Source organism: Hydra viridissima, unplaced genomic scaffold, assembly GCF_058129835.1.
Source record: "Hydra viridissima isolate aposymbiotic clone 2 unplaced genomic scaffold, HvirCarnegie_v1 scaffold_3, whole genome shotgun sequence".
NCBI classification, from domain to species: domain Eukaryota; kingdom Metazoa; phylum Cnidaria; class Hydrozoa; order Anthoathecata; family Hydridae; genus Hydra; species Hydra viridissima.
The window spans coordinates 8,833,145-8,848,116 of NW_028324302.1; the positions used below are offsets into that span (position 1 = coordinate 8,833,145).

Below are 14,972 nucleotides of genomic sequence, written 5' to 3' on the forward strand. Positions count from 1 at the left end.
TAATGAGAAGACTTTGTGAGTTTTCATGCTTACTTTACATAGTGTAAAGATCAAAAAATGCTAATATACTGTTTTACAATTGATACTTATAGTATTGTTATCTTTTTTTAATGGATTATTTGTCAACTTAATTAAAAAATAATCATTTTTATTAAGTCTGTTTTGTTAATGTTATAGTTATTATTGTTATAAACAAAATTTATTAAATGTCAAGTTAATTTATGCATAAGTTTTATTTTTTTTCCAGAGAAAATAAATACAAAGAATATTCAATACATATAAAAATAAAATAACAAAATTTTGGATAGGCAAGAGATTTGAATGTCTCAAGATAAATACATTCGGAAAGGAACTCTTTTGAAATGTCCACATAAACTCCTTAATCCTTTCAAGGTTAGTAATTGAATTAAAGTTCTACTCCACTTTTCTGGTTATTGCAAAATTCTGTCTTTTTTTTTTAATTAATAAAAAGCTTTATTTAGATTCTAATGATTCATAGTTAGTAATTATTAATTACTTATAATTTTAAGTCACTAAGTTTTTTAAATGAATTTTAAAAAATCAATTAAGTAAAAAACATTATAAGTTGAAATACAAAAATAAAAGTAGTCTGTTTTCTTAGTTTGTGGAAAGATTTTAAATTTAGAATTTGTTATTCTTCTTGGGAAAAATGATCATTAATTTGTTTAAAATTTAAAGTGCTTTCCAAGAACCTCATAATTTTCTTGAGAATAGATCATTTGAACAATATTTAGACAAGATTAATTAAAAAGTTTTCTTTAAATAGCATTAGTAGATTTCCCATACATAAGCATTTTAAAGCATGACAAATATTATTGTTCCTGATAAAAGAATTCTTAGCTGAAGGTTAATTCCCATAAAAGCTTATTGCATGGTTATAAATTGCATTTTCAGCTTTTATAATAAAAACCTTTTTTAGTATTATGAGCATATTAAAAGAACAATCATATGTATTAGTATTCAGAATAAATAACATTAACTTGATTTCCTAAAAAAACAATTGCTTTCAATCTGCTTTGGCTTGTCCACCATCAAAATGATAATGCTACTTACATACTTACATAAAAGTATTGACTGTACATAACTTATGAATTTGCTATTTTCTTTACTAACTTTGATTGTTTTACCTTATAAATATGTTACTTTACTTGCATTTATTTCATATATTAAGCTCCATAAAACTAGTAAATTTTTGAATTATGAATTAAAGTTTACATTTTTCATCTTAACTGCTTCAAACTATTAAACAAATGCTTTTGAAATACGCTTCAAAATTGCTTTACATGAAAAAATAAATCAGTGTTCAATAATAGAATAACTCAAAAAGCAGCTTTTTTTTTTTAAGCAAAAATGGCAGAGTCGTTGGTTCATACTATATGATAACAGTGAGCATGGTCGAGTTCGCATTGAATATTATGATTCAGAAAAAACATGGCAGCAAGAAAAAAGCAAACGTGTTATATCACTTTCTAACTGTGTTAGCATTAAGCCTGTCTGGAACAAAGAATATAATCATGTCATAGAGTTGGTGATTCAAGATCGAACCATACATTTAGCTGCTCAATCAAAAGAAGAGCAGAAGCTTTGGTTTAAAGATCTTTGTCAAACAGTTTTTGGAAATTCTTCTAAAAGCAGTTTAGTCCAGGTATGTGCACAGTTATTTCTTAGGATTAAGATGAGTTTGGTTCATTAAAAATCCTTTATTCTCTGTGTAGATTAACTAAATTAATGATTATTACACAGTTTAATGTTCTTTAAAAAGTGAGAAATGTTCAAGTGAGAAGTTTTTTCAATTTTAGTTTGATAAGTTTATTCTGATTAAAATTGAAAACTAAATAAAGCAAACAAACTGTTTTTTACACTTCTTTTAACCAAACCTTTTTTTGCAAAGGTTGTAAAGAAAATATCTTCAGAACATGATACTGGCTATCATAGCTTAGATAGAACTACAACAGATCACACCGCCATAAACACCTCACCACATCTACTACATAGCGTTCCTGAGAATATGCTTGAGAGTGACTCAGGTAGATAGATATATATATATATATATATATATATATATATATATATATATATATATATATATATATATATATATATATATATATATATATATATACACACACACACATGTGTGTATGCATTTTGTTTGTATATATACATATGTTAGACCATCCCAAATAAGTTTAAAATAGTTTCATGTCTCACCTACCTATACTGCTTTTTAAGAATTTTTATTAAGGAATACAGATACTAAATTTTGTCACTGGAAGTAGGTAACTAAACAAGTGAATTATTTACATATTCTACTACTACTATTTCTTGTGGCATCACAAAGCTCACAGCTTTAAAATTTGGTTCAGGATCTGATTGTGCAGCAACTGATGTAACCTGTAAACACCTTATTTATGATCTTGTGGTAATTGAAATACTAATAAACTCAATGGAATTTTTATTCTTTTGGAATGTGCATTTGGATACAATAATTTATGGATGGCTGTTTCAACTACTGTTAGCTATGTGTTTAAAACATGTTTAGACTTATCTGCTATTCTTTAAGAGATTCTAAGTAAAGTTCTCCAAACTGAGACAAATGCTAATATTATGACCTATCTCTCTGATTATGCTTTCAACTTGAGCGAAAAATATTTTTGAAAAGATTATCAAGAGTTTTTTTTCTTGCTCCATTAAGATTAAGAGTAGAAAGTCAAGCTCTACTCAGAAATCCACATGCTCTTGACAGGGCACAATAGATGGCTAAAGTAATATATGCATTGAGATTGAGTTATGGTGTGTATATGAAAAGGAAATTTTTACAACTAGTTTATTAAGTAATTCAGCATTTTAGTTGGTTTGTTGTATTAATCAAAATCATTTGTAATCAAAAAGACTGTCCATGCCCAGTTGATGGTGTTTAAATGATCCAGAGGCTGTAGAAATATAATTATAAAGTAAGAACAATTGGGTTAAAGATGATGTTAAGGCATTTGTTGTATTTACTTCTAAAGCTTATAGATATAGAAAAAAACTATATTGTATCCCCAATTATATTTGACAGGAGTTGAAAAAACTTTCTTGTCTGAGACTTGGTTCTCTTTAAAGCTTTGAAGCTTTAAATACTTTGTTTAAAAAACTATCTATGATAGAGCAGATAGAAAAATAAGGAGAGACATCTATGATCAGTATTGTTTTGAAATAAAAGAATTTTGTTGCAATATGGTCAATACATGCCCATCTAATTTTGCAAGTTGTATTCTACTGCTTTACTCAGATGAATCAAAAGTAGAGATTTCAATATTTTTTAACTTTACTTTTTTGGGATAATCCAAAAAGATATATGTATGTATGTATGTATGTATGTATGTATGTATGTATGTATGTATGTATGTATGTATGTATGTATGTATGTATGTATGTATGTATGTATGTATGTATGTATGTATGTATGTATGTAAATCATTCTTTAATAATTTATTCTGCAAACGTTAGAAAATTTGAGCAAAGAAGGAGCCTGTAAGGAGAGTTTAAGTCGTAAAATCACAAAAGTGTCTTCCGTTGGATCAGAGCTGTCCAGCCTAGTTTCCTTTGAGTCTGGTTTTGATGATGCATCAAGCATGACTTCAACTATAACTGAAGGTATGAAAAGAAAAAATAAGCTTAATTGACATTTTTTGTAAGAGTTCTGTTTTTTAATTTTTTTTATGATATCAATAAAGTTTATCATCAAAAACTCATCCAACAACATTTTTAGATTGAATTTATTAGCAAATACTCATTCATCCAACAACCTTTTTAGATTAAATTTTCATTAAATGTGTTTCTTAAATTTAAGGTCCTAATCTTTATTTATACTTGTTCAGATATGTTTTTAATTTGTTATATACTTGTTCATACATGTTTTTGATTCATAAAACACTTGTTTTTAATTTTTAGGCTGCACATACCCTGTTACAATTAGAACTACAATTGCTTCTCAAAAAGCAGGAATGAGTGGCAGATATTTGCTGCAAATTACACCTTTAAGCTTACTTCTTATTGATATACCATCTCAAAGTCCTGTATGTGAATGGCCTATACAGTTTCTGCGCCGCTATGGCAGAGGTCGAACCAAATTTTCTTTTGAAGCTAGTGAAAAATGTAAGCATGGAAAGGGTGTTTACACTTTTGATACATTGGAGGGTGATTCCATATTTCATATTGTTCATACAAATGCTCAAGGAATTTCGGTAAAAAACCAAGTTATTAAAGATTGCTCTTTACCTGAAGGTTTTAAGCCTATTGGAGCAGCTGGAAAAAAACTGCATCATTCTGAAGGAAAGCTCCTTGATAAACTCTCTGATATATCTTTTCAAGGAGATTCCCATATTGGAAAAAGTTCAAATGATATTCTTGTTCTCAATCCATGTGATTCAGTGAGTCAATCTGGCACACTGCAACGTCCATATGCTATTGGTTCCAATTCCAATAGACAGAATTCAATGTTAAAGCGAGAAATGAGCATTGGAAGTGGAATAAGTCTAGAAATAGCACAAAATATTTCAGACAATATTGGTGAATCAAAACATTTTCATAAAAAGTTTGAAATTATTGATCATAATAGAAGGTGTGAAATTCTTGAGAGCAGTTACGAAGAAGAGCCTCTTGATGACATTGGTAAGTCAGATGATGATGATCTTGTTCATACTTTAAAACACGAATCCATGCCTGTCCGGAATCTTGAGACAGTATGTGAAAAACCTGAGAAGGATATGGTGTCTGGTGTAACTTTTTATGAAGATAAAAAAAAGAAACTGGTAAAAAGAAGTAGTTCTTTAAAAGCTTTTGTTTCTTTAAAATCAAACTCAAATAAAGAGCTGAAGAAAAGTAGCTCGGTGAGACGTAGCAGCTCTTTTAGAAACCGTTTTTTTAAATCTAAATCTACTGATATTAACAAAAGCTCAGATAAAAAAGATAAATTTTCAAAAAGTGATTGCGATTTGACTTCTGATTGTCATTTAAAACCACCTTCCCCTTGTCCATCCAATGATATTGATACAAATATTGCCAAACATATTAAAATCAAAGAAATTTTAGCTGAAGCAATTGAGGATGATATGAACAGAAGCTCGGAAACTGAATTTCATGACAATAACTTTCTTGATCGTAATAGAACTAAGAGGCGAAAGTTTCCTGTTCGCCATAAAAGTAACGAAATGTTAGGAAATGGAAATGTTGAAAAAAATATAATTTCGTCACCGCGGCTATCCAGCTCTTTTGCCGGCTACGATTATAAAGGTCACGCTGTGCTGTGTCATTCTAATAATTCGGATAAAGAAAATGACAGTAAGTAAAATAATTGAAAAACGTCATTCTCTTTATATCTCCATTTTTTACTAAACTATAGTGAGATTCACAAATTGTTTTACGTCAAGAACATGTAAAATGTTTATTAGATTGTTGTCTGGTCTTATTTCATCTTATGCATACATGATTTATTTTTAATTAGCAACTACAGTTAATTGGTTACTCTAGTTTGATTGTAATACTATATCTCTTTTAAGTTGACGAAGAGTTGAAGCGGTTACAACGGCGGACACAATCGGTTATGAAAAAAGTCGAATTATATGAAGGAATAAAAAGGCAAGCTGAGGAACATAAAATTAACGACTATACCTTTTGGCGGAGAAAGCAACAAATGGGAAAAGATAATTAAATATTTAGTTCCCAAATTATCATCTATCAATCTAAATTAAGTTCTATTTGCACACCTTCAAATAACTGTTTTAAGATCAGACCCAACAACAATGAGAATATAAATACATAACTATGGTTGTATTTTAGTTTGCTTATTCCCAAACAAACAACTTTCAGTTGCTTTTTTATTATAATTTTTCTAGTTTTATTTGGCTACAATTTTTAATATTATTTATTTTAATAAAGAGTTATTATAAACATCTTTTGTTTAAAAATCACGACCAGAAAACAAGCCACCGTAAAAACAACATATTTTGCGATTTTCAAACTTCACTTTACGTCCGTTAATGGGTTTTCATAATCTCGAAGGAGACTAACGTTAGTGCACTTTTTTACCGAGTGCAGTTAAAAAGCATTAGGTTATTCCAAAATATTTTCTCTTATCAACTTTGCCAATCTTATAGGTTCTTTAATTTGGTATAAATTCATACTTCAGATATTTATGTAACTTTGAATGCCGTTCATTCTTATGATTAGAGTTTTTATTTAAATTTTATCTAAAAAGAAATGAATTCTATTTAAAGTTTTTTTGAACAATTTTTATAAAGGCAAGACAACTTTTTATGTTTCTGAAAGATGTAGCTTGAACACTGAATCCGCTTTGCACTGGAAGACCGTTTGAGAATGGCTTGAGGCATCTAAGACACAAAGCATCTTCTTTCTCACCTTCAATGTCAACTTCCTCAAATCTCTTGTTCTGTTTTTTTCTCTTAGTTTGAAGAAAAAAGTTTCTTAGAACTGGTTTTTTTTGTTTGTTTCAAAGCTTTTTCTTCTTTTTCTTTTGCTGTCTTTCGTTCATGTTTCAAGGCTTTCTTAACAGGGGTATCTGTTAATACAGCAGAAACTCTTTACCGATTTTTAAGCCTATTTATTCTGTTTTCTAGGCTCAGATTTTTTCGAAAGGCCTTACTTCTTTCGGAGATGGTAAATGTAAAGCGTTAGGAGTGGCACATGGTATAATTTAAATCTAGAAAATTTTCTTCCTTTGAAGGAGACGGAAAGGAAGTCGATTTACTGAGATTTGTTTGTTTAGAAGTGTTGTAATCTGCAGTGAAGAAATCAGCATCAGAGTCTGGTCTATTTGTTATATACAATTTAAAAGGACCGTGACAAACATTTTAAAAGGACCGTGAATTTATGTAATTAGCTTTATCACTCCAAATAACTTTTGCCTACTGTTCTACAGACCAATCCAGCCTTTCTTTGGACCACACTCATTATTTACGTTTATCCGTGATTGAAAGAATAGGTTTTCTAGCAGCTATGTACGTTCCAATACCTTTGTTCAACAACATTCGTCTCACGAGCTCTCTGCTAACTTTTGGATTATTTTTTGACTCGCTGAAGATTTATGCTAGCTTTTTGAGTCTGGGGTTTTCTCTACTCATTCTGAAAATACCACTTTTGTCACGGTTGCTGAGTTTGGATAGTCTCTCAGTACGCGGCATGTCGGAGACATCCATGGTAAATTCCCAGGTTTTGATGGTTTTTCGAACGCAAGATTCAGAAACGTGAAGTATTTTGCCTATTTGAACGTTTGTGTGATTTTTTGTCCGCGCCATAACAATAACTTGCCACTTGACCTCACTAAAAACTGATTTTCGACCCATTTGCACGCAATTGAAATTAATTTGAAATTTACAATATTTCAAGTTGGTTTTTAATGAATTAAAAGCTGCTTGATGATGTTGTGATAAATTCTTTTATTGTAAACTACTCATTTATCAACTAATTAGCAAATAATTTATCCTAAATAAAATCGTTTAAACTTTTGTGACACCTCTCAATTTGTATCACCTCCCTTTTAATGAGATTTCTGAGTAAACAGTGATGAGTCGAAACCTACTTTTTTTATTCTATTAACAAATAGCCTTTTTACCAAACTGAAAAAAACATTATTTTGATATTTATTTCTGTTAGATTTTTATTTAAGAAAAACCGAAGATTAGATCTTAAAATTCTGTTAATCGTTTAAACTTTCGTGAATAGCTGTATTTTATTAGAGTTTTCTCAGGAATTAAAATTATGCTGAATAACTCAAAGTTAGTAGGAAAAATATTTAAAAAAGGACACCTTTTTTTTTTTGAAAGTGTGTGAAATCATTTTTATTACTAATTGATTTATTTTAATTAATGCTATGCAGCCAAACTTTCTTTTTATTTAGAAATTTTCTTACTTTACTGTGCAACGGCCCCAAAAGATTTTTCGGATGATCTGAGGATTTCAAAGTCTCCGGTTTCCAAAACTAAAAAAATCGCAAATGGAAAGCGCCTAAAAAATGTTAACTTTTTTAATCAGTTCTTAAGACATTAAAATATTGTAAATAATAGTCCCATTCTCTCAAACTTAATTACTTATTTTAGAACATATTATTATTGAATTGGTCTTACAGCAATGAATTAAACGATTGCTTCAGAGTTTCTTAGCAACAAGTTTTTAAACATAAAGCTAGAGTAAAACTATGTGATGGCCTAATCTTGAACTTTTCTTCTTAAAGAGACTTTGTAAAGATGAAAAGAATGTTACCATGGCAAAGTAACTAAATTTTTTTCTTTTTTATTATTAAGTGAAAGTTTTCGTTCTCAATACCATGTTTATCAGAATTTTCAAATATCCAACGCAGATGATTACTTTCGGAAACTTTCAGACATTCTTAATGATCTTTGGTGTTATTGTTTTCCTTCGCTTGTTTTCTTTTAATACGAATATATTCTGTCTAGGGAAGCTAATTGGTGTTTTTCAGGCTCAAAAAAAAGTAAAAAATTTTAAGTTTTAATTTTTTATGTAAAATTCGTTCCGTCTTTTCCTTCCTTACCCTGCACTTCCTGACAAACATCCACAATGCATTTCACATGCGTTTTATCGGCTCTATTTTATTTGAATAAAGTAGAGCCTAATGGTTTTTAGACATCTTATGTCCAAAAGACATAAGATATCTAGGAAGCCATTAGGCTCTACTTTATTCAAATAAAAATATTTTTGATTTCTGAGCAAAATATAAGAGATTATTTAATTGAAATTATTTTAGCCAAGCTGAATCCGGTAATATGGAGTATTTAGAGCCGAATTGAACTCACGGGGGTACTTTAAGCCGTATTGAAGTTTAGGTCTCGGTTATGTTGAGTACGAAGTAAATATCAGCGTACTGCACCGGTGTCATGTTACTCATTAGATAAGTAGACAAGAGCAATGATATATTAACTAGATGTCTAACTTAACAAAAATTCCGTAAGAAAAAGTGAAGCGAGTTTTTAAATTTTTTAATGCCGGTAGTCGTTTTATTTAAACTGACACTAATTCATTTTTGTTTTGCTTTGGTATATAATTACGTCATTTCAGGCAGGCAAAACAAACCTGGGGTCACAACTATAAAACTCATTCCGATTGGAATTAAAAAAATCGTAAACCCGATGAATTTCTTCGGATTCGACAAAATAGATGTAAACCCGAAATCCCAAATAGCCTCTACTATAAATATTTTTCTTCGTATCGTAAAAACTTTCCGACGAAAATATTAGCGGGTTCATAAAAAAAAACAAAAAGATATTATCTAGTTAATCAATTGTTTTTTTACATTTTGTTTTGTTTATATTACCATAGATTTCCCTAATTCCGAACAGCTTTAGTTCACTTTTTATTACATCTTTTATTTTTGTGGGATTTTTTAAAGGAAAACTGATTAATAAATTGGAAGACTAGGGTAATGAGAATATGAAAAAATATTTTCAAAATATATATTGCTACCAATAAATTTTTTAATTGCAAGCAAAACACTTTTTAACTTAGAAACTAATAAACGCTTCAGTGGCGGAACTACTGGACGCAGGACCCTGCGTTGCGGGGAGGCCTACCAGCTATAGGGGGCCCTCATATAAAAAAAATTATACTCTCAATAATATTTATACTATAAAACTCTTTTCCGCAGGTATAGTGGGCCCTAAAATATAAAACTTGGATAAAAAAAATGTCATCCATCGAATTTAAAATATATTGTTCAAAAATTTATTTTTGTATTGGAGTGCGTAGTTTACATTTAAACGAAAAGTTTTAACCTTTTTAAAATTGCATACGCCATTGAGAAATAAAGTACGATTATCAGCTGCGAACTGCCAGATGTTATTGTATAGTTAATTTTTATACCGTTATGTTGTGTTTGTGTATGAATTAGACAATTAGACTGAATTCGGTAAAAGTAATAATTTGTTGCATATAAATTTTTTTTAAACTGTAAGAAGTTCTTCAATTTATAAGTTCTTAGTTGCATATTCAATATTTTTAAAATATAAACAATATTATTTGTTATGTCGTTGCATATCAAGGATAATGATTCTATAATCCTTGTTGCATATACAAATTAACTTTTAAATGTATGTTCTCATTTTCAATTTTATATTAAATCTTCCGTTGTATTAAGTTAACTTTTCATTTCTTATTTTATCTGAATTACTAGTCTCCAATTTATTTAATCGTGTTGCGAATAATAAAGTATTGTTGCACGAGAGTTTATTACTTCACTGATATATTTAATAAAAGGTAATTAATAAATTTGTAATAATTAAAAATTTTACAACAGGTACTGAATTTATAAATTTGTAATAATTTAAATTTTGACTCATAATAATGGAAAAGAAATTAAGTAGTACAAGCGGTGCAGCAAAAAGAAGAAAGTTAAAAGAAACAAAAGCTGCTTTAGCTAAATTGCCGAAGCTAACAACGTTTTTGAAACCAATCGAAAAGCGAGCGGAAACGGAAGTGGAAAGTCAAAACTCTGCAGAAGTGGTATGTATAAATCAGTCAGTAGAACATGATGATATCGAAGAAAACATTGCTACTGGTAATAAAAATGTGAACGAAGAAGATGTGAATAGGTCTCCGAGAAACCACCGAAATGAAGACCAGGAAGATTCAAACTCTGATACGAATGACGCCATTGAACAAATTAATTTAGAAAAATCAAGTGAATTATTTTCTACTGACATTGCAAATTTTCATGGTAAAATACTAACAAAAGATATTAAAAATAATTGTATTATCGGAATCGTGTCGGCTAAAAGGTCCTTTTATACGCGACCCCTTGCAAGAAAACCGTAGGTTTTCCAAGAAATATTTTAAAACTACCACAAAATATGGATCTATAGAAAGAATGTAGCTTTGCTATTCCCCAAAACTTGATGCCGTTTATTGTGAGCCTTGTTGGCTTTTCTCAGAAGAACGAAAAGCAAAGGATAACTGGCGTGAGCATGGTGTCAGAGATTGGCGTGGTCTTTCTAAAAAAATTAAAATTCACGAAAATAGTCAACAACATATATTTGCTTGTTGCATTTATGAAAAATGGCGACATAATGAAACAATTGATAAAAATATAGAAGAACAAATACGATACCAATCAAATTTTTGGGTGCAAGTCTTAGAGCGGATAGTAAATATAACATTAGCACTTTGTAAAAATTCTTTGGCTTTTCGTGGTCATCGTGAATCATTTGACAATGAATATAATGGTAATTTTTTAACCCAAGTTCAACTTTTAGCTAAATATGATAATGTTATGAAGCAAGTTTTGAGTATGCCAAATGGATCAATAAAATATTTAAGCCATCAAATTCAAAATGAAGTCATACATTGCCTTGCAACACATTTAAAAGCCACTCTTACTGCTGATATTAATAGTTCACCTTTTTATTCAATTATAATGGATACAACACAAGATATTACTAAAAGAGATCAGCTCAGTCAAGTATTTAGATACGTAAAAATTATTAAAAATGAAAAAGATGAAGCTACATCAATTGAAATTAAAGAAGTTTTCTTGGGATTCACGGAAATATATAACCACACTGCTGCTGGACTACATGAAGAAATTTTAAATCTGTTAGAAAAACATCATATAAAATTAAGTAACTGCAGGGGTCAAGGTTATGATGGTGAGAACGTCATGAGTGGGATATACAATGGGGTTCAGGCCCTTTTTAAGAAAAATCAACCCAATGCTATGTATATGCATTGCGCAGCTCATAATTTAAATCTTGTTATTAACGATGCGGTTAAGTGTTGTGTTGAAGTTGCTTCATTTTTTGTAATGCTAGAAGATGTGTATTCATTTTTCGGAAATAGCATAAACAGGTGGGATCTACTATCAAAATATACAGGAGAATCACAAATAACATTAAAAAGGTTAAATCCAACGCGATGGGCAGGACGATATACTTCTCTTTTCGTCGTTAAAATTCGCTTTTTGATATAATGAAAGCTCTTTCCGAGATATCAATAACAAGTACAAAACGTGAAGAACGCGAAGAAACAGTACGAATACAAAAAAATATGAGCAGTTTCGAATTTGTTTTTTTATGCGTGCTTTTGTCTAAAATCCTTAATGAGGTACATATACCATCAAAATTGCTGCAAACTAAAAATTTAGATCTTACGGCAGCTTCAGGTTCTCTAGAAAATGCCAGCAAAAATTTAAAACAATATAGAAAGATGTTTGATTCAGCAAAACTTGAAGCGGTAGAAATAGCGACTATGTGGCAGATTCCTGCAATATTTTTTCAAAAAAGAAGAAAAATTGTGAAAAGGCATTTTGACGAATTATCTACAGATCACCGTTTTGATAGTAGTGAGGAAATTTTTCGCATCAATATTTTTATAAAAATTTCGGACGTCGTTATCAACCAACTCGAAAATAGATTTAAAGGAATCCAAGAAGTGGTACAATTATTTTCCTGCATCCATCCAAATAAATTAATGGTAATGAAAGAACGTGAGATCATAAGCTGTGCAGAAGCCATTCAGAGAAAATATAGTGAAGATATAACAACTGAATTTCCGCTGCAAATGGCTATGGTAAAGTCAATGCTACACGATGAAATATCAAAAATATCATCTATACGTGAATTGGCTGACCTTTTAATAGTAAAATTGTCAACTATAGCTGCAAGCGTTCCACAAGTGATAACAGCATTGTTATTGTTTCTTACATTACCTGTTACTGTTGCATCAGCTGAACGTTCTTTTCGAAACTTAAAATAATAAAAAATTATTTACGAAATACCATTGGTAAAGAACGTTTAAGCGACCTTGCAATAGTTTCTATTGAGGCAAAAGCGGCTGGAAAAATGGAAATGAAAAACATCATTACCGATTTTGCCAATATGAAATCAAGGAGGAAAGTTTTCACTATTTAAGTTCGGTTAAGTTTTAGTTTCGTTTTGAAGTTATCTTTATCTTTATTTAATTTTTTGTTTTTAAATATGATATATGAAATAAATATCTATTTAATATGTGAAGCTTTATTTTTTTTTAAAAAAAACATTCTTTTGCGGGGGGGGGGGGGGGGGCCAAATTTTGAAGTTCCGCCACTGAAACGCTTTTAACCTTTTTATTGAATTTCTAAACGTCTTGTTTATCTTAAAGTTTGTTAATAAAAAAGAAATGTCAAAGTTTAAAAAAAATGAAGATCGCGAAAGAAAATTCATTACAATTATTACAATACAAAACTACAATGAACAATGTTTCAGTCTTTGAATTACTGCCATTTCAAAATACAACTGCGTAAAGGATAAAACTGCATTGCTATATGATAAAAAAGCACTACAAGCTTCCTATTTGATTAATGGGGAAGCATTCGCTAAGGCTGCAACTGACCTGATACTAATAACTGAGATTTCTTCTGGTTAACTCACAGAAACAGGCAGTGACTGTTATGGTTTTTTTTTTAACTGGTTACAAAAAGATAATGGAAGACAGGATCTAATAAATAGATAATGCACACTCTGCACCAAAACAATGTTATACTCTTACATTAAAATAAAAGTAATTTTCAATTTTAAAAATCTTTTTACCTTACTCTAAACTAGAGGTCTGGCATAAATTATTTACTTTTTAAATTGAATGGCATTTTTTGGGATTTGATATGTATGTTCGGAATTAGGAACACGTGTTCCTAATTCCGAGCGAAAACTTTACTTTTTAAATTTTAAAATTAACCATATTTTTTATAATAAATCTACTTGTTGCTTAATATGGTTCGATTCAGTTTAGGTTCCAATTTATTTAATTTAAAAAATTGAGATGAAATTCAAAAAGCAAACGGAGTTATTCAACTTTAAGCACGATTTTGTTCGGAACTAGGGAAATCTACGGTATGGACAGTTGTGCAAATTTTCAACTAAATGCCACAAGAAAAACAAATTTCAAAAAAGAAATGTAAGTAAACCCAATATCCTTATTTTAAATATACATTATACTTATTTCCAATTACGAATCTTTCTGTGAAATTACCACAGTCCTACGTTCATATGTTTTAGGAGTTTTAAGACGTTCTTTATCAATTTACAAGGCCAGCTAATCAATGTTTTATTAAAAGATTAAAACTATTAAATAGTTATAAGTAATTTTTTCACTGAAATTTTCCTATGTTATAGACATACCACAAAGGCAATAATTGTATGTCATAGAACTTCTAATTAAAAGAAAATTTTTTTAAAGGCATAACAAAGACAGGCACACAGCCACAATTAAATAGTAATTTTAAAGTAGTGAAATTATTATCATGTTAAATAATTTTCATGTAAAATAATTTTTATCACATTACATCAAAGTTATTCTTTATTGTTATTGTTGCCTGTTTGTCTCGACCCTATACATAATACTATTCTCACACTTAGTTCATTATATTTAATTTGCTTTAATATTTTTTATCCAAGGGGACAGAAAAAAGATGCCTACATAGCTCGAGTGTCATTGAGTTTTTCACAAAAATTCGGCAGACTGGATTAAACAATTAAAAGATGTTTTAATGAGAAGATTTGGTGAAAAGGCACAGATGGCTCAAAAACACCAAAGGTTACCCATCTTGAAAAAAACCTGGACATCTGAGGCTATCTATTCTAAAGCAGTTGCAAATGGACTCCCCATTCCAAACATCTACTACCTAAGACATGTAATAATTTCTTACATTTCCAAAAGTATTCTAAACCTAGTATATTATAAATATTTGTGGTAAAAAAAAAAATATTACTAATTTCATTAACTAAAATGGAGCTGTTGATGTAATGCAAAAAATATATATTCCTGACGATCATTATTATATTCACCGTCCGATGAATGACAACCATTATTATATTCACCGTCCGATGAATCATTATTATATCCGACAAATCAGACTATAAGTAATCTTTATTATCGCACATAGTTTTATTGCCATTCTGATGTGGTGG

The 14,972-nt window shown here is 29.7% G+C and overlaps 1 protein-coding gene and 1 pseudogene across 1 annotated transcript; both read left to right on the forward strand.

Annotated features, from left to right (window-relative positions):
• The first annotated feature begins 231 nt into the window (after positions 1 to 231).
• LOC145180780 (uncharacterized) lies at positions 232 to 5,888 on the forward strand. The gene is made up of 6 exons (XM_090082758.1): positions 232 to 393; positions 1,367 to 1,666; positions 1,913 to 2,048; positions 3,514 to 3,660; positions 3,958 to 5,346; positions 5,565 to 5,888. Exons 1-6 carry the CDS (start codon positions 322 to 324, stop codon positions 5,714 to 5,716), a joined length of 2,196 nt encoding a protein of 731 aa, XP_089938884.1. The 5' UTR covers positions 232 to 321; the 3' UTR covers positions 5,717 to 5,888.
• Positions 5,889 to 11,301: 5,413 nt separating this feature from the next.
• On the forward strand, positions 11,302 to 12,783 carry LOC149890872 (zinc finger MYM-type protein 1-like; annotated as a pseudogene).
• Positions 12,784 to 14,972: the final 2,189 nt, after the last annotated feature.

What these genes read in the sequence shown, in the direction of transcription:
- LOC145180780 (XM_090082758.1), top strand. Translation starts at nt 322, where the DNA reads ATGTCTCAAGATAAATACATTCGGAAAGGAACTCTTTTGAAATGTCCA. An exon ending in AACTCCTTAATCCTTTCAAG is followed by an intron (nt 394 to 1,366) that starts GTTAGTAATTGA and finishes TTTTTTTTTAAG; the next exon opens with CAAAAATGGCAGAGTCGTTG. An exon ending in TTCGGATAAAGAAAATGACA is followed by an intron (nt 5,347 to 5,564) that starts GTAAGTAAAATA and finishes ATCTCTTTTAAG; the next exon opens with TTGACGAAGAGTTGAAGCGG.